Source organism: Microcaecilia unicolor, chromosome 11 (assembly GCF_901765095.1).
Source record: "Microcaecilia unicolor chromosome 11, aMicUni1.1, whole genome shotgun sequence".
Lineage (NCBI taxonomy): Eukaryota > Metazoa > Chordata > Amphibia > Gymnophiona > Siphonopidae > Microcaecilia > Microcaecilia unicolor.
In genome coordinates, this window is record NC_044041.1 from 111,836,135 (window position 1) to 111,856,682 (window position 20,548).

The 20,548-nt window shown below is 47.2% G+C and overlaps 1 protein-coding gene across 2 annotated transcripts in view; it reads right to left on the bottom strand.

The window, feature by feature from the left end:
• The window catches only part of LOC115481232 (neo-calmodulin-like), a 34,071-nt gene extending 13,777 nt beyond the window's left edge, over positions 1 to 20,294 (bottom strand). The window contains exons 1-3 of one of the 2 annotated variants that reach the window (XM_030220338.1): positions 20,140 to 20,293; positions 14,476 to 14,558; positions 10,499 to 10,529 (exon numbers count right to left, since the gene is read on the bottom strand). In XM_030220338.1, coding sequence (XP_030076198.1) covers positions 10,499 to 10,529; positions 14,476 to 14,499 — 55 coding nt within the window. In that variant the 5' untranslated portion in view covers positions 14,500 to 14,558; positions 20,140 to 20,293. Of the gene's footprint in view, positions 1 to 10,498; positions 10,530 to 14,475; positions 14,559 to 20,139 lie in introns of both variants that reach the window. The other variant, XM_030220339.1, reaches the window with a different exon arrangement.
• Positions 20,295 to 20,548: the final 254 nt, after the last annotated feature.

A 20,548-nucleotide genomic window follows, 5' to 3' on the forward strand; every position in this document is an offset into this window, starting at 1 on the left:
TATCTACGCCACTGCTCACTCATTAGGAGTGTGTCACATTCAGATGAAGGCTCTCACTGACATACATTCATCTCTTTCACTCATTAGGAGTGTGTCTCGCTCATTTGAAGGCTCTCTCATTCTGAGCTCCTTTTCTCACTTAGGAGTGTGTCACATTCATTTGAAGGCTCTCTTACTCTTTCTGAGCTCCTTCGCTTATTTATTAGAAATGTGTCACACTCAGTTGAAGACTCTCATTCTCACACTGTTTAGTCCCTTCTCTCACCTGTTAGGAGCATGACTCAGTTGAAGGCTCTATCACTCTCATACACATTCAGCCCCTTCTCTCACTTGTTAAGAGTGTGTCACACTCAGTTGAAGGTTCTCACTCTCAAGCTTTCACTTACTCATTAGAAATATGTCACACTGGTTGAAGGCAAAGTCATTCTCATACTCTCTGAGTCCTTTCTCTCACTCATTAGGAGTGTGTTAAACTCATTTGAAGGCTCTCTCATGCTTACCCGCTCTGAGCCCCTTCTCTCTCTCAGTGTATCATACTCAGTTGAAGGCTGTCTCACTCTCACGTCCTCTGAGCCCCTTCTCTCACTTGTTAGGAGAGTGTCACTGTCACACTTAGTTGAAGGCTCTCTCACTCCTGTGCACTTTCATCCCCTTCTCTCACTGATTAGTGCCTCAGTGCCAGCAGGGCTGCCACTGCCGCTGCTTTCCACACTCAAGCTGCTGTCGCTCCCCCACCCCTTTACCTTCCTGCATCTGCTGCCCCCTCGGTCCATCACTCTCTTGCTCCTGTGTGCCAGGACCTGGGTTATTGCATTATTGCTATCACTTGGGTCTCAACACAAAGAGCAGGAGAGAAGACAGACCAAGAGAGCAGAACCTTCTGTCTGCCTCTGGAAGCCTTGCTGGCACCGGGCCCCCCTTGGAGGCCAAGCCCGGGGAATCTTGCCCCCTGCCCCTCCCTCTCGGTGGCCCCGAGTGCCATCACACTGATCCTGATCACTGCTTTCATGAGAGGCAAGCGTGAGAAGAAAAGCTAATTGGCACATGCGGTAGGAAGAAATCTAAGTATACCTTCCTGTATACTTTGTCTCTGCCTGTACCTACAAGCGCACACACTGTGAAACCTACATGGAAAGTACTTTCTCCTAGGACAAACAGGATGTGTCAGCTACATATAGGTGATGTCATTCAACCACTCCCCTCATCCAGAGATGATCTCCAATAGCTCAGAAAATTTTTTTTTTTTTTCTTGACCTTTCTGAAAATGCTTGGTGGTGTTCACATCTTTGGGCAAGCCCAGGCACTTCCCCTTCCATCCTCAGTCTTTAGTTTCTGCCACTCCTAATGGTCAGTTTTCACAGCTCTCCAGAAACAACTTTCTCTATTCACATTGACCATTGGAAGAATGTCTGAGAAATCCTACAAGAGATGTTCTGGCTGCCACAGAAAGATGAGTATGCTGGATCCTCATGGGCTGTGTGTTTGCAGCCTGGAAGTGACACACTAGGACCAACCCTGCTTGCACTATGCCTGCATGTCTCCATGCATACACAAGCAAAGATGCCACACTCTGAAGGAATTCCTGGGGAAAAAAAGGCAGCTGGACTGCACCATCAACTCTCCCTGCTCTTCCTCTGAGACTTGCACTAATGCTGGCACAGGCGGCTCTAGCAACTCTGCATCCATTAGGCCTCCTGCGGCCATCTGCCTTTCTCCAGCCATGAGGCTTCCTGCAGCTACTGGGCCTTCTCCAGTCATCGAGCTTCCCACAGCCACCTGCCCCTCTTCAGCCATTGGACCCTTCCCCAACTCAGGGTCTTCCCAGTCCTCTGACCCAGGCTGTTCCAGCAACTCTCCAGACCCACTCTCAGCTACTCCTCCAGGCCTGCCTCTCATGACCGTCTATGCTGCTCCCAGAGCTCTGCCACTATTGGGCCCTCTATCAGATGTCAGCCATGATGGTCCACCCCTGTAGCCAATCAGGGAGTAAATCAGTGCCTTGCCTGTAGGAGCCAAGAAACACCTCATGGGGCTACCCGTCCTTGTCAGCACTGATGCTCTTGTCATAGTCATGCCCTCCGTAGCCAGGGGAGGAGTCCCCACCAGTGCTGGAAGACAGGAAATCCCCACCAGCACTGGAGCAGAGCCTGTTCCTGACCCCACAGCATACAACAGCAGCGCACTGAAGCAGGCAAGAAAGAGACCATAGCAAACACCATCGGACAGTCAACAAGAAGTGCGGCCATTCTAACCCATGCTATGGAGCAGGGGTGTAGCCAGACCTCGGCGGGATGGGGGTCCAGAACCCAAGTTGAGGGGGCACATTTTGCGAGGACGTCCATATCAAAATATGGACACCCCTTTCGAAAATGCCCCTCCACGTGTCCCATCTTCTATTCCAAGTGATCTTCACTGCACTGACTCACCTCGGATGCCTTTACAGTCATATGGGCCCAGGGGCTACATTATGCATACCCACAACACCATTAATCCCCAAAACAATCCAGAAGATATTCAACGACAGAGCCCTAGTCTCCATACCTCTAACGCCTTGCCTCTCATCTACTGTGTTTCCTCCCCATCACAGCAGACCTCATCACCCTGGACAGAGGATCCACTTTCCACTATTTATTTATTTGTAGCATTTATACCCCGCTCTTTCCCGCTCTATAGCAGGTTCACTGTGGCTTACAATGTATGGGTACAATGTATGACTTTCACACCCTGGTACTAACTGCTAGGATGTTGAGAGACAGAATCTCACAACCAGCATTGAGCAAGTACCGCTAGTCACCCAGAGACCATCAACAAGAAGAGCATACTCATTCAAATGGAAATGGTTCTAAATCTAGCACTCATCCACCCAGCTCAACCCTTACTCCTGCCCCATATCATCCATTTTTCAATACCTACTCCACCTACCAAGGGAGGACTCAAACCAGCCTTCATGAAGGTCCACCTGAGCGCTATCACAGCCTACCATGACCATCTGGACAACAAACTGATCTCAGCTCATCCACTCATAACACGATTCATGAGGGCCCTATATAACTCAACCCACCGGTCAGGTTGCCTCCACCTGCCTGGGACCTCAAAACCTTGCTGCAACAGCTCATTCAACCTTCCTTCGAACCGCTGGTATAAGCTACCAGCTCACCTGGAAAACGCTATTACTCACTGCCTTCGTCGCTGCCAGATGTATCAGCGAGCTACAGGGGCTTATAGACCACCCACCATATACACTAATTCTCAAAGAACACATCCCAAGTTGCTCCCCAAGGTGGTCTCCACCTTTCACATCAACCAATCCTACCTGCACTGTACTCCAACTTGCATGACAGCTCACCCCAGCACCAGCAGCACCCCCTGGACTGCATGCAGGCCTTCAGCAGCTATATCAACAGAACAAAACAAACCAGGACTGTTTCCCAGTTGTTTGTGTCCTACAACCCCAATAGGCCAGGCCTCCCCATCACAAAGCAGACACGCTCCCTGTGGATAGCACAATGTATTACTTGGCCCTACCAAAAGGCAGTCCAGACTCAGCAATCAGGGCACGTGCCTACCAACTCAGAGCCATGGCAGCCACTCTGACCCACCTACACCCCCCACACCACTGACAACATCGGCAGTGCTGCCACTTGGTCCTCCATCCACACATGCGCCAAACTTTGCTGCCTCAGAGTATTCCTTGCATCCAGCACCTTTGGCAACACTATATTGCAGGTCACCCTCACATAGGGGCAACCCAAAATGACCCCAAGTTAGGCCACAACCTCCCTGTAGGACATGGGGGATCAAGGGACAGCTGACCCCACTAATGGACCAATTGTGACACTATGTAGACAGTATGTTACAAATTAGACCATTACAAGTTATGTTACTTTTCATACTGTTATAGGTTGTATAGTTCAAGGTTCAATAAAACCAGTTTGTGTTCCCCGACTCTGCCTCTATCTCCTAATCAGGTCTGGCTCACCCGACCACAGCAGCACAAGGGCTGTCCTGAGGTACAGACACATCCATAGAATCAGCCTGGTGCTGCCCCAGGGAGTCACCTATATGTGGCTGACGCATCCTGCTTGTCCTAGAATAAAGGTAATATCTTACCTGTAATGTGGGTTCTCCATGGACGGCAGGATAAGTCACCTTTCCTACCAGCCAATCCAACCCTAGCTAGGGACTCACTGAGGATAAAGGGGGTGGGGGGGAACACCATCATGCATGTTCAGAGAAAAAAAAAAAGAGGTCTCCTTAAAACTATTGGAGAGCATCTCTGACCAAGGGGAGACATTGGATGACATCACCTATATGTGGCTGACTTATCCTAAAGGTAAAGGGAACCCACATTACAGATAAGTAACTACGCTTTACAGCCTGGTGTATTTATCCAGGTAACTGCTTAGCTATCTGGGCAAGTTCCTTTGAAACTGCCTCATGCTGCCTCCTCTCTATTTTTTTATTTTTTATTTTATAGAAGTCTTTATTGGATATTGTTAACACATAATAAAGCGTATGCAGTTCCATACAGTACTATTTTGTACAAAGCATGGCGTATCTAACAGGAACTAATAAACAAACAGGTCAACATGAACATTATTTGTGTCCGCTCTAGAACTACTATCATTTTGACTCCAAGTATTTTTTATTTTTACAGATTAGGTCCTACCCTCTCCAACCCAAACCCACCCTACTTTTGTCATGTCCCCCCCCCCGTGTGTACCCCCCTAACCCCCCCCCCCCCCGTCTGTTCCTTCCATCGCTCATCCACACCTCCGTCAACCAGAACGTGCATTCAAAAAGGGAGTCCATATCTTTTCCCATTTCGGCAACATTCTGTTTTTAGCAGCCATCAGTCTCTCCATCTCACAGATATAGCGTACCTTGGTGATCCACTTTACTAGAGAGGGAACCACTGGAGATTTCCAATGTTGAGCTAAATTAAGTCGAGCTGCATGTAAGGACCCCCTCACTAGCAACCATTGGTGAGATAACAACCCCTCGGGCCTCTGCCCCAGTATAAAGACCAGCGGATGCCAATGCACAGATTTTCCCACCCACACCTGAAGACGTGACTGCACGCCCTTCCAATAGGCCTTTGCCTTAGAGCAAGTCCACCAAATGTGTCCCATAGTCCCCACTTCACCGCATTGTCTCCAACATGTTTTTGGCATTGTAGGAAACATATGACTCAGGCGAGCCGGAGTAAGATACCATCTGTAAAACACTTTAATGGCATTTTCCTTCATATACACAGCAGAGGCTGATCGCAGTATCCCCCTCTCTATTTTCAACCACTCCCCATCCGAGAGGACAAAATGCAATTCCTGCTCCCACTTCCTCCTATGAACCAAGGATGGAATTTGTCGCGACGCCAGCACTCGATAGAGATAAGTTATCATCCCACGTGTACTCCTAGGGGTCACACAGATTTCCTCCATCGAGTGCACTTCCCTCCCTAAGCACTTACCATATATAGGCCCCTTCAGGAAGTGTTGCAACTGCAAGTAGCCGAATTGGTCGTTAGGGTTAAGTTTATAATCTTCCTGTAATGTCGCGAAAGGGATCAAATTCTCTCCACTATGAAGCTGCCCTAGCATATCAAGACCTACTTTCACCCATTTGCTAAATGGCGTGCTCCCCACTCCCGGCTCGAATAGAGGATTGTCCACTATTGGCGCCAGTCCCGAAACAGGAGGGCATCGCTCTGGAAACATAAGATCCCAGTAGTAAAAGGTGGCCTGCACCGGCGGAGGAAATCTAGCAACCTGTCCTCGGTATTTATCCGCGAGCCACATTAAATGCCCCAACTTACGAGACCCTATCAAAGACTGCTCTATGTGTACCCACAGCTTATGGTCCTCACACCTGAACCATTCAACAGCTGATCTGGCCTGTGCAGCACCGTAGTACCAATATAGGTTAGGCACCCCCAGCCCTCCAACCTGTGTACTCTTGTATAGTAGGGCCCGTGGTAATCTCGGCTTCTTCTGATTCCACGTAAATCTAATCAACATATCCTGTAAGCTAGACAAAAAGGACCGAGAAACCCGCAATGGTAAAACCTGAAATAAGTACAAGAGGCGCGGCAGAATATTCATTTTAATTGCCGCAATACGGCCCAACCAAGACAAGCCTATGTTAGCCCACCTATCCAAATCTGTACGTAGAGCCCTCTGAAGGTCCAGGTAATTGAGTGCAAATAATTCCGAGAGATCCCTAGGGATCCTAACCCCCAAATAGCGTATGTCTCTGTCTGACCATTTAAATGCAAATGAAGTTTTCAACACTGCTTTCATCTGTGGCGGTATCCCCACCTCTAATCCCATGGACTTAGATGCATTCAATTTGTAGCCAGATATCTGAGAATATCGCTCTATTTCTTTAATCAAATTGGGTAAGGAGATCAGTGGTTTGGTCAGCGACATGAGCACGTCATCAGCAAATAATGCGATTTTATACTCATGAGCTCCCACAGGTATACCACTAATGTCCACATTTTCTCGTATAGCCGCCGCTAACGGCTCCATAGCCATAGCGAAGAGCAATGGGGAAAGCGGACAACCCTGTCTAGTTCCTCTTCCCAAGGTAAACGCACCTGAAAGCCCCCCATTAATTTTAACACAAGCCTGCGGCGAAGTATATAAAGCCTGAATCCAGGCCCGATAGAAGGGACCTATCCCAAATCTATTCAGGACAGAGTCTAAGTACCCCCAATGAACCCGATCGAAGGCCTTTTCAGCATCCAGGCCTAACAACACCATCGGACAGGCCTTCCTCTGAGCCGCATAGAGCAGGTCTATAGTTCTGCGTATATTATCCATTGCCTGTCTTTGCGGAACAAAGCCTACCTGATCCGGGTGGATTAACTCAGGAAGAACCCTCCCCAGACGATTGGCGAGCACCTTAGCTAAAATTTTTATGTCTGTATTTAATATAGAAATAGGACGATAAGAAGCACAGTCCGTTTTGTCTTTATCAGGTTTCGGGATAACCGCCACCCAAGCTTCCATCATCGTCCTAGGGAAGGATACTCCCTCCCTAACCGAATTAAGTATCAACACCAAATAGGGTACCAACACATCTGCAAAGATCTTAAAGAACTCATTCGTGAAGCCATCTAAGCCCGGCGCCTTCCCCGTCGGTAATGCTTTAATTACCTGCAACACCTCGTCCTTCGTCACAGGGGCATCCAGCTCTAACTTCTGTTTTGCAGACAAAACTGGTAATTTCCTATCCTTCAAATATCCATCAATTTCCCCCGTCTGTACATCGGCATCCTCCTCATAAAGAGTCTCATAAAATTTGGCAAAACGATCCCTAATCTGGGCAGAGCTATGCAACATGACGCCCCTATCGTCCTTCACTCGCAATATTTGTCTATCTACTCTCAACTTTCTAAGTTTTGCCGCAAGCACTCTCCCCGGCTTGTTAGAACATTCATAATGCGCTTGCCTCAAACGTGCATTCACAAATTTCAAACTGTCTTCATGTAACGCATTCAACTCCAATCGCCCGGTTTGAAGCTTTCGATAGGCAGACACTGAGCCAGAGGCCCTGTAGGCCTGCTCCAAGACAGATACTCTCTCCATACACTGTTTCAAACTTTCTTTATGCACTCTGGATTTCTGACTAGCACACTTAATAAAATATCCTCTCGAAACTGCTTTAAAGGCATCCCAGACAATGCCAAGAGGCGGTCCAGAGTCCAAATTATTAGCAAAATACTCCTTCAAGACTGGTATAAAATTGGCTACAATGTCTGGGTCCTGCAACAAACAGTTGTTAAATGTCCATCTGCAGTCCCTGTGTTCCTCCCTCAGGGAAGGAAGAATTGCCCAGACCGGAGCATGGTCAGATATTGTGATAGAGCCTATGCTAGTATCACCTCCCCCATCTGTCAAAGTTTTATCCAGAAAGACATAGTCAAGTCTAGAGTAGGAGAGATGAACATGTGAATAGAAAGTGTAATCTCTTCCCCTGGGGTGCCCCAGCCTCCAACCATCAAACAAACCCATAACATCCACAAAGTTCCTTAAAGCCTGAGCAATTTTATAGTCAAGAGGGGTCGGAGAGGCCGATCTATCTACCCCCGGCCGCATGGTGGCATTGAAATCTCCTGCCACCAGCAATTTGCCTCGAGCAAAAATCTGTAACTCCTTTTGAAGATGAACAAAGAATTTTTCCTGCCTCTCATTTGGGGCATACACACAAGCTAGGGTATATTCTTCCTGTTCCAGCATGACATGCAAGAAGAGAAATCGGCCCTCAGAATCCCTCTTTTGGTGCAGGATTTGCACCTGTACATTCTTGTGAAACATAATGGCCACCCCTCTTTTCTTGGCCCCCTTTACATCAGAAGCAAAATACATTTTCGGGTATTGTCTAGAGGATACCACCCCCTCATGCCTTTTTAACAGATGAGTCTCCTGCACAAAAACCACTTGTGGGTGCAACAAACTGAGTTCACGCCACAGAGCATGTCTTTTATGTGGAGAATTCAGCCCTTTAACATTGTATGTAAGTATCTTAAAGTTTGTCATTTGGTTTTTCCCGGTAAGCAAACATGAATAACAGAAGGAACTGACTCTCAACCAAATCCCCCCTCCCCCCCCTCCTCCCTCGGAAAACTCTCTCCCCTACTGACGGCTTTTTAGCCGTCTCTATCCCCATCCCCCCCTGACTCCCACCACTAGCCCAGGACATCACTCCTAAGCTAGGAGAAAAGAGAGAAAGAACACACACCCCAAAGACTACCCCCGGTTCCCCCCGTCCACCACCCCCACTCCTAACCCTTCGTTTTCAAACAGATCTATTTTGATCTCTCATCCCCCTGTACTCCTCTTACACACTCACCCTTCTACGCCTTCACTAATCCCGTCTCCCATGCATACATATAAAACAATCCTTGCTGAGAAAAAATAATGCTGTAAACAGAAACATGTAACAGTGTATAGGCGCTCCCTTAGGTACCCAAGCAGCTGTGTTAACTGCGATACAAGGTCTCGTAAGTTTATAATCCATTCAAGAAACAGCTCTGGTGCTCTTGGATTTGTTTGGCACTCTCTGCCATTGCTGCAGTCTGGTGCGCGTTGAAGCAGCCAACTCCGCTACAGGTGCTTCTGTTGTCACCAATCCCTCATTTTTCAAAATCTGCCAGGCCTCCGCCGTAGTACGAGCTCGATGCATTTTCCCTCCAGCCAAGAAGCAAAGGGCAAATGGAAATGCCCAACGATAGGGGATCTTGTGCTTAATTAGTATCTCCAGGGCTGGCTTCATTTCTCGCCTCAAAAACAGAGTATGGGCAGACAAGTCCTGGAAGACTTTCACTTGTGCTTCATTAAAGTCTATATGCTGGGTCTGTCTTGCATGCTGCAACACCTGCTCTTTTACAATAAAGGAGGCAAAACAGACGACAATGTCTCTGGGTCTATTTTCTAGTTTTTTCCCCAGTGCTCTGTGGGCTCTTTCAATAGCAATCTCCTCCGTTCCCAACAGCTTGCTACACAGGGTTTTCGCAATCGCAACCGCATCTTCTTTGTCCCCTACTTCCGGGACCCCCCGAAATCTCAGGTTGTTCCGTCGCCCACGATTCTCCAGATCGTCTATTTTGTACTGCAAGTCAGTATATAGATCAAATATTTTCGTGCTGCGCGCCTCTGCTTCGCCAAACTTTGCCTCATGTTCATCCGTTCGGGCCTCGAGCTCTTCTACCCTGCCTCCCAACTCTCGGAGGTCCGCTCTCAGGGCGTCCATTTTCTCCAGGATCTCATCTTTTGAGCTTTTAATTTCCTCCCGAATTTCCTTCAGACACTGTGTCAAGTCCTTAGCAAGCCCACGCTTCGCCGAAACTGCACCAGCCTCAGACAGCGACGGGGCCGAATCGGAGTCGGAATGCGAAGCAGGATCAGATGCGAGCACATGGCGGCGCAAATTTTTGGCGGTTTGCCGACTGGAAAGTCTTTCACTCTCCTTCCTCGCAGCCGCCATAGCCGTTGTAAAGAATGGCCTCGTCTGCTTCAGCACAGTAAGTGTTACTCAATGCGATCAATAGTATCCCGATAAAGGATCAAAATAACGCTTATTTTAGCTACTAAAGGAGTGGGGTGCAGTGGAGCAACGAACCTAGGCAGCCATTCAGGTCCGCGACGTCACTTCCTCTGCCTCCTCTCTATTTTTATCCTTTCAGTAGTACCACAGAAAAGCAAATACTGTTATATACTGTTTTTTCTTCTTTTTATTTCATTTCCAAAGCAATATGACACTTAAATCTTTCTAGATTTAAATCCGGGACACTCCATCTGAAAAAAAGCTCACTCTTTGGGGTGCTAAATCTCACTCTTTGAGATGTTCCACCCATGAGAAGTTGAATGATTTTCTAACCTGAGCTGCAGACAAAAATAAAATAAAATAGGAAACAGAAACCGAGATAGTGAGCCAATAGAACAAGGAGAGACAGGGAAGGTGGGGATTCTTTGGAAAAGCAGGTTCTGCTCACCTAGAATTTGCTCCTTTGTCAGTTGATCCTCCTGCAAACAGAAAGGGCCATCATTAGCCACCTTCAGGAAATAAGGTGTGAAACAGTTTGACAGGACCTACACTCCTATAATTAGACACACCCAGGACGGTACCAAACTATAGTTAGATCCTTTGTGACTCACCCACTGGCTTCTCCACCCTTCCTGCTTCACCATTGCCAAAAAATTGAGATGGTGGACTGGGAGCAATATTTACGTTTCCTTTATATTTGGGCCCTGTGCAACCGCACTACTTGTGCAGCCCTTGGTACAATGCTAGACACACCTTTAGAGAGCAGTGGCGTAGCCAGACACTCAATTTTGGGTGGGCTGAGCCCAAAGTGGGTGGGCACAAAGGTTTCTCTACCCCGCCTTATCCCCACCTCAAAATATAAATACTTTAGCTAATGAGGATCCCCAAGCTCTGTCAGCTGAAGACTTTCTCTGAAGGTGGCCAGAACTCCCTTTTATCAAGTTTGGCAGGCAGCAGCAATGTCCCTAAGCCACTAATGCCGGCATTCCACGCGTTCTTAGTTGTTGGTGGCTCAAGGATGCTCTTGCCAACTGTAGCACTTGGAAGAAGAGAGTTCTGGTCATCTTTGGAGGAGGTCCTCAGCAAAGATCAGGACCAATGTTAGACATGCTAGGGCCCAGCTCAGAAAATAAAAAAAATAAAGGAGGGCCCCCATCCCAATCCCCTCTCCTCCCTGCCTCCCCTCCGATTTCCCTATCCGCCTTTACTATCACACCAACAGACCCTCACCAAATACAGAAGAAGGGATCATAGATTAGAAATAAAAATATTTAGATAAAAAAAACAGAAATGCATTTCCTTTTCTACGGAACGCAGTACAAAGACTTTGCTATGCACATTTCTCAAAGCCAACATATTCCATTTAAAATATTCAAAATAAAATGTTTTTTTTTTCCTCTACCTTTGTTGTCTGGACATTTTATTTTCTATCATGTTGGTTCCAGTTTTCCTTTCATTTCCCCTTGCCCAACATCCCTCCCTCTCTCCTATTGTCCACCATCTCTCTCTCTCCCGCCCTTGTGCTCCAGGGCCAACATCTCTTTCTTCTTTCCTTCTACCATAATGCCCAATATTTCTCCCTCTCTCCCCTATGCACCATCTCCCCTTCCCCTCCAACTCTATGTCCAACATTTCTCCCTCTCTTGCCCCTCTCCATGCAGTATCTCTCTCTCCCTTTCTCCTTTGTTGCATCTCTCCCTTCCTCCAATTCTCCCCTCTACCCCATACCCAACAATTCTCCCTCTGTCGCCCCCCGCCCCCATGCAGCATCTCCTTCGTTCCTTCCCTCACCCCACCCAGTCCACAACTCTTCCTCTGACCCTCTCGCTTCAATGGGTCCTGTGTGGCGGCAGTGAGTCCCACATTCTGCCTGCTGATAACCCAGAGGCCTCTCCTCTGTTGTATCCCACCGCCCAGGCAGGAAATTGCGGCAGAGGAGGGTGAGACACAGCAGAGGCTTCCGGGTTAGTGGCAGGCAGTGTGTGGGAATCGCAGCCGCTACCTAGGACCCATTGAATAGAGCGATGCAGGACTGCAGGAGCCCAGTCTGTTCCCTCCACGCAGCGCTGTCAAGGTGCATCTGTTGCTGGGTGGGCCTGATCCCAACTGGGTGGGCTTAGGCCCCCGTGCCTATGCCCCTGATAGAGTGCGAAAGTTTACATCACCTCCAAAAAGGTTTGCTTTTTGTTGTCTTAGCCTGGAAGTAAAATGCATTAAAGCTGCCAAATATGAATGAACATGTCATAGTGCTTTCTAATTTTTGGCTCCTGCTTCTTGGAATAATCTTCTGGTAGATATCCGTGGAGACCTTTCCCTTCCGAAATTCAAAAGTAGAATACAAGCCTGGCTGTTCAGGCAGGCATTCAGACAGTGATGGTAGGGTGATGGTAGAGTCCTGGTGCCCTAATTCCCTTCCCCTTTACCTTTCTTCCCCTCTATTTCTTATTAGCCTGTTTTTTTAAAATCAGGTTTCATTCTGAACAATGTTTGAGTGTTGTCTACTTTCCCCCTCTATCCTATCTTTTATTGGAGTTCTTTTCTCATCCTTGATAATTAATATTTTTTAATGTAAACCACTTAGCTCTGTGCGTCAGTTTAGTCGGTATAGCAAATGCAATAAAGAATAAAGAATAAAACCTTAGAAACTGAAGACAAGAGTGAAGTGAGACAAGATGGCTGCTGCTGTTGTTGAACACTGAGGAGAACTCTCATATTTTCCCTAATTTGACTATTTACCTTGGCATAGAGAAGAGGAAAGGGAGAAAGAAGACTCATTCCACTTGGAGGGAATGAGGGAATAGAGTAACTTGGAGGGGCATAATCGAAAGGCACCAGCCAAATAGATGGCCGGCCATCTTCGGGGCCGGCCATCTTTTCTTTTGATAATACGGTTGGGGCCGGCTAAATCTCAACATTTAGGTCAAATGTTGAGATCGCCGGGTTTAGAGAAGGCCGTCTTCGGTTTTCAGCCATAATGGAAACCGGGCCCGACCATCTCAAACCCGGTGAAATGCAAGGTATTTGGTAGTGGGAGGAGCCAGCATTTGTAGTGCACTTGCCCCCCTGACATACCAGGACACCAACCGGGCACCCTAGGGGGCACTGCAGTGGACTTCAAAAATTGGTCCCAGGTGCATAGCTCCCTTACCTTGGGTGCTGAGCCCCCCAAATCCCCCCCCCAAAACCCACTCCCCACAACTCTAGACCACTACCATAGCCCTAAGGGGTGAAGGGGGGCACTTACATGTGGGTACAGTGGGTTTGGGGGGGGGTTGGAGGGCTCCCATTTACCACCACAAGTGTAACAGGTAGGGGGGGTGGGCCTGGGTCCACCTGCCTGAAGTGCACTGCACCCACAAAACTGTCATACCCAGCTCCCTGCATACTACTGTCGGGGAGCTGGGTATGACATTTCAGGCTGGCAAAAAAATGTTTAAAAAATGTTTTTGGGGGGGTGGGAGGGGGTTGGTGACCACTGGGGTATAAGGGGAGGTGATCCCCGATTCCCTCTGGTGGACATCTGGTCAATTGGGGCACTTTTTTGAGGCTTGGTCATAAAAATAAATGGACCAAGTGAAGCCGGCGAAATGCTCATCAGAACCAGCCATCTTTTTTCCATTATCAGGCGAAGTCGGCCATCTCATAACCATGCCCCCATCCCGCCCCCGTCCTGCCTTCTGTACCCTGCTGAAATGCCCCCTTGAAGTTTGGCCGGCTCCGCGATGGAAAGCAGTTGGCACCGGCCAAAATCGGCTTTCGATTATACTGATTTGGCTGGCTTCAGGAGATGGCCAACCGATAGTCTGCAGGGGGGCACCAGAGACCCTAGGCACGGCCCTGAAAACAATCCTGTAAAAGCACACCTTGATGGTGCTTTGTTATGCTTTGATTGCAGCTACTCTTTGCAGCCCCCCCATAAGCTGCTGCCCCAGGTGACTACCTAGTTTACATGAAGGACAAGCAAACCCTACACCTTATTTTCTATTTTTGTTTCATTTTATTTCTGAAAACATTTTTATTTTGCTAAGTATTATGCTAATAATAATTACATTTTATTTTGCTATCTGATTTTGTTTTAATCTTGTAGTTCCTGGCATGTGCACCAGTCTTACTTTTTGTTTGCCACTTAGAACCCAAACATTGGGAATTAGGCAACTAATAAATATATAGAATAGAATATTTACTTAGGGGTTGGAGACTTACCCAACTGTTGCATTTCAGGTTTATTTTTTATTTTTTTGGAGATACGGGACCCCCCCCCCCCCTCCTCAATAAAACATACTGTCCTCTAAAAGGTATGGAGTGTGGTGGGGGAAATTGTTCATCATGCAAGTCTGACACAACAAACAGTGAAAAGCTTTCAAGCAGGGTTTGACTTTCTGCTGCTGTGCCTGGTACACATGCACTGCGAGTGATGGGGCCCACCTGATTAAGATGTTGCCTGTCCATCTCTCCTCTCCTCTTCACCTGTAAAACAGCACAACACCACTGTAACCTTGAATTCTACCCTGCAGAAAAAAGAAAAAAATCAAACATGGCTAAGTGTTAACATTTGAATCCCGTAACTGTTTCTGCTTTAAGAGAGCCCTGCCACCTGCTGATATTAGGATCAGGAAGGCAGGGATCTCCTTCCACTGGCATCACCTTGCACTGTGGTCAAAGATTTTTCATGTTTTAAGGCTGAAATCTCAGTCTTTAAAGGAGACCTGCCTCCCCTTACACTTAATTCAGTATCTGTGAAAGAACTTCACTTGAAGTAGAATTAGTATATGAAGGAGACCTGTCCTCCCCTTACATTTAATTCACTGTCAGTGAAAGAACTTCACTTTAACTAGAAATAGTGTTTAAAGGAGTGGAAGTGTAGCCCAATGGTTAGGGCAGTGGGCTAAGAACTGGATTCAATTCCCACTGTCACTCCCTGTGACCCTAGACAAGTCATTTAACCCTCCATTGCCCTAGGTACAAAAATTAAATTGTGAGCCCAAAATGGACAGAGAAAGTAACTGTAAACTACTTTGGTTGTACCACAAAAAGGAAGTATATCAAATCCATGACCATTTTCCTCAGGTTGAAAATAGTGTATACAGACCTACCAGAAGTACTTTTTTATTAAGTTTTTATTGAGTGTTAATGAAAATACAAACATAATGTGCCAAAACAGACATAACACCAATACTCCCCCTAATTCCCCAACCTCAAACCAATTTCCAATTTTTCTTCCCATCCTGAAGAGACGATGCCAGCAACCATGGAGTAAGGTGTTGGGGCCAAGGTGTTGTACATAGTGGGAACCCACAGAAGCTGCATCCATCTCCGTGGGAGTCCTGTGGACCTGGGGGATTTCTGTAGGGTTTCCGTGAACCCCATTCCCGTGCAGCTGTCTACTATAGTCCAGTGGCATAGCCAGACCTCACGGTGGGAGGGGCCCAGAGCCCGAGGTTGGGGGCACATTTTGAGTGCCGCCCCCCCATCGCCATGCCTCCTCGCCTCCCCACCGCCTCGCCCCCTCACAAATACCTTTGCTGGCGGGGGTCCCCAACCCCACCAGCCGAAGCCTTCTTCAGCGCGGTCTCTGGCACAGCCACGTTCGCTGCCTGCCCCTGCTCTTCTTTCTTCTTGCTCTTGTGCACGCTGATGCAGAAGAAAGAAGAGCAGAGGGCAGGCAGCGAACACAGCTGCGCCGGAGACAGCTGAGCGTCAGCGTGCACAAGAGGAGCAAGAAGAAAGAAGAGCAGGGGGAAGGCAGCGAACGTGGTAACGCTGGAGACCACGCTGAAGAAGGCTTGTCCTGCCAAACCAGGGGCCTGGATGAAATTTGTGGGGGCCCAGGCCCCCGTGGTCTCCCATAGCTATGCCCCTGCTCCAGTCTGCTCCAGAATATATTTCCAGATTGTTGACACCATACACTCCCACACACCTCCTGTGCTCTTCTCAACAAGCTCTCTTAATCCTCCCTCCCCTTCAGCTCTCTGTCTGGACATCACACGAAACACTGCTTTTGCCTATGTTGCTCCTCATCTCTGGCATTCACCTCCCTCTGAACTCAGACTTGAAACTTCTTGTTCTAATTTTAAGAAACTGATCAAAACCTGTTTTTTACACAAACTTTTAGTTCCTAGTTCTATTGCTTTTTGTTCTGTCTTATTTCCTGTTCATTTTAAATTAGAACACCGCTTAGTGACACTTTTATGGAGCGACCGGTGATATATCAAGAAATAGCAAATAAATAAATGAGGCTTGCTTTTCTGAAGTAGGCTCTGAAAACTGTAAGGCTGTTTGTAGCTTTTCTGCATGTGGTTTTAGATTCTTTTCAATTTTTATTTTGCATTTATCTTTTCATTTGCTTTTTGCTCTTTTTTTTTTTTAGGGCTGCATTTTGATTAAAATGTGTAATCATGATTAATCACATGATTAAAGGTATGTTCATTTTTTCCCCCCACTGTTTCCCAGGGTTAAGTGATTTGCCCACAATCACAAGGAGAAAAATAAAAATAAATAAATGTCATTAATCACAATTAAATTTTGAATTAAAAAAAATTATTTATATATATATATATATCTTTATGTTATATGATAGTTCTACAGAGAGTTAAGGGGTCCTTTTACCAAGCTGCAGGAAAAAGGCCCTGCAGTATTGGTGGGAGCCATTTTTCAAACATGCCAGGGGCCTTGCCCAGAATCACACGGAGCTGTCAAGTGTTTATATTTCTGATACTGTATCATGTTATTTCTATTATTAAGATTCAATTTGTCAGTTACTGATTGTATGCTTATATTTGCTCATTTTACTATTGTAAAATGCAAGTTTTATGTCTACCTGTACCTGCTGTACACCACCTTGAGACTTCCCTTATGGACTTTGAATACGCAACCCTGGGTTTCCATAACTGTCCTGGTAACTCCACAGTTAGTCCAGTTTTCAGGATGTCCACAATGAATATGTGTGACATAAGATAAATTTGCATATCCTGTGTGTCCAGCGTAAGCAATCTCATGCAGGTTTGGGAAGCGTAGATATATAACATTTGCCTTTGTCTATACTGACTTGTTTGGAAAATTGCAACCTTCCCCATTTTAAAAGTTCTAATAAAGAGAATATTACAACATACATTTTCTTTAAACCCTGCCATTTTCTCACTTGCTTGCTGGACCAAAGCAAAGAGAAAGTATGCCATAGATGGAAAAATAAGGAACACCCTTCCACATCCCATCAGTAGCAGGAGATTGCCCCATCACTTGGAGTGGAGGAGTAGCCTGATGGTTAATGCAGTGGCCTGAGAACTAAGTTTAAGTCCTCCTGCAGCTCCTTGTGACTTTGGACAAGTCACTTAGAGGGGCATAATCGAACGGGGCGACCATCTCTAAGGACGTCCCGGGAAAGGGACGGGGAAACTGCTATTATCAAAACAACAAGATGGACATCCATCTTCCGTTTCGATAATATGGTCAGGGACACCCAAATCTCAACATTTAGGTCAACCTTAGAGATGGTCGTCCTTAAAGATGGTCATCCCCGGTTATCGGCGATAATGGAAACCGAGGACGCCCATCTCAAAAATTACAAAATCCAAGGCATTTGGTCATGGGAGGAGCCAGCCTTCGTAGTGCACTGGTCCCCCTCACATGCCAGGACACCAACCGGGCACCCTAGGGGGCACTGCAGTGGACTTCAGAAATTGCTCCCAGGTGCATAGCTCCCTTACCTTCGGTGCTGAGCCCCCCAAACCCACTCCCCAAAACTGTACACCACTACCATAGCCCTAAGGGGTGAAGGGGGGCACCTACATGTGGGTACAGTGGGTTTCTGGTGGGTTTTGAAGGGCTCACATTTACCACCACAAGTGTAACAGGTAGGGGGGGATGGGCCTGGGTCCGCCTGCCTGAAGTGCACTGCTCCCACTGAAACTGCTCCAGGACCTGTATACTGCTGTCAGGGAGCTGGGTATGACATTTGAGGCTGGCAAAAAAAAAAAAAGTAAGTTTTTTTTAGGGTGGGAGGGGGTTGGTGAACACTGGGGGAGTAACGGGACGTCATCCCCGATTCCCTCCGGTGGTCATCTGGTCAGTTTGGGCACCTTTTTGAGGCTTGGTCGTAAAAACAAATGGACCAAGTAAAGTCGCCCAAATGCTCATCAGGGACGCCCTTCTTTTTTCCATTATCGGTCAAGGCCGGCCATCTCTTAACCACACCGCCGTCCCGCCTTCGGTACGCTGCCAATACGCCCCCGTGAACTTTGGTCATCCCCGCAACGGAAAGCAGTTGAGGATGCCCAAAATCAGCTTTCGATTATGCCAATTTGGGCGACCCTGAGAGAAGAACGCCAATCTCCCGATTTGTGTTGAAAGATGGGCGCCCTTCTCTTTTGAAAATGCTCCTGCTTGGGGCCCTTTTATAGAGCCCAATCCAAGCTTAACGCTCGATATTCCAGGACTACCACTGGCCCAACGCAGCTGCCAGCAGTAGTTCTGGGTTAAGCGTGTGCCATTTCCGGGGGACCCCCCCCCCCAGAAGTGGTTAGCGTGGCGGTAACCCAGCAGTAATCGGGCATTGCCGCAAGCTGCATGGCCGAACAAAAAGAGTTTTCTTACTACATGGCCTTTTTGTTTTGGGGCTTTATACCCACTGTGGTAAAAAGGTCCCTGGCATGCACGAAAAATGGCTCCCACCGCTACTGCAGGGCCCTTTTTCCTACAGCTTGGTAAAAGGACCCCTTAACTCTCTGTTGCTCCAAAATAAGTACCTGTATATAATATGTAAACTGCTTTGACTGTAACCACAGAAAGGCAGTATATCAAGTCTCATCCCTTTCCTTTCATCTGGCCTAGATGTGATGCAGACCCCCCCCCCCCTGCCTAATACACCCTAAAGCAAAACAAGCAGTGTGACCTGGCTGTGATCCTTTCCCTTGATGTGAGTATCATGTCCAAGTTTTGACAGATCATGCTATTTCCTTCATACCAGATCTGGTGTCCTGGAGTGAGGAAGAGGAGGGGAGTTGGCCTATGCATACCCCAGCTGCTGCTCTCCTGCTCATCTAGCTCATTTTCTCCCTACAAACAATGCCTGGGATCATAGGAGCCGACTTTGTGGGTGCTTGAGCACCCCCAATATTGAGAAAATTTCTTGTATGTGTCGAGGGCTTAGCACCCCCAATAATTACGAAAAGTTGGCTCCTATGCTTGGGATATGCTATTCCAGGCATGAAAAGACGGACATGGATCCATCAAAACAGTCATTTGGTATTTCAGAACCCATCCGGGAAAAATCAGGAAAAAGGTGAACTGATTATGGCTAATTTTCTGGCATAATCCTTGGCAGATCTTGGAGATAGAAAGTTACCCATGGAATCAGTTCTAGGACACCACCTAATATGTTTAGACAACAAAACAGCAAAGTACAGGTAGACTTGTAAGAAGGTGAGGGAGTGGAAAAAGCTAGAACAAGGAAACAGAAAAATCTAGCTTTTCTTTGGTCTGGATCTGCTGCCCCCTAACATCAAGCTCCCCGCCATGCAGAGTAGCTTTTTGCTGGCATCAGCCCATTGCAGACTTTTGCAATACTCTAATATTGCCTTCCTCTACCAACAGATTATGCAGGAGGCAGTGTGGTATCTCCCCTACTGCCAGTTCTTACCTGAAGGTAACCCCGGGAGGTGGTATGCTACCTGCTCTCTCTTTACCAGCAGGTTACCCAGGGTGTGATGAGGTGCCTCACTATCCCCACCATCTGTTACCTGGGAACTGCTGGATTATTTATTTATTTATAATATTTATACCCCACATTTTCCCACCCATTAGCAGGCTCAATGTGGCTCACATCAAACCATAGAGGCAATCGCCAATCCGGTAAATAAATACAGTATAGTGTGGTGATCAGGAAGGATAGTAATTACAGGGGATGAGGGAGAAAAAGGGGAGGGTAGTAGAGTCCAGAACGGTCCAATAATTTGTTGCATTGCAGGATTTATGGATTTAAGTTGGATCCATTGGGGTAAGCCTTTCCAAATAAGCTGACTTTGCTTATATCTTTGCTGACTAGTGACTACTAACTGTAGGTTATCCAGGAGATGCCCTCCCCCACCAGGTTACCTGGATGGTAATGTGGTACCTCTCTGCTGCCTGCTTCTAGCTGTAGGTTATCAGCGATGTGGTACGATATCTTGATATCTCGCTGCTGCTTGTTCAGTATCTCCAATAGCTGCATGGACAGGTTCACCTGCTGCAAGTTCTTAGGATGGGAAAGGTGGAGCCTGCCAAGCAAATCTGTTGCTTTCATCAGTTCCTCCCTCCCCATTCCTGCAGAACTGGTTATCCTGGCCCATCCCAAGCCTGGACTGTGAATCCTTCCAGTTCTGTTCTGAGGGTGAGAGTGGAAACAATTAGGAAGGGTGGAGGTGTCAAATGGGTGATCAGTGTCCTGCCAATGGTTTCACATTTGTTCATTGTGGAGGTGAAGTGGTGGAGGAGAAAGGCACAGATAAAAGTGATTTACCTAATG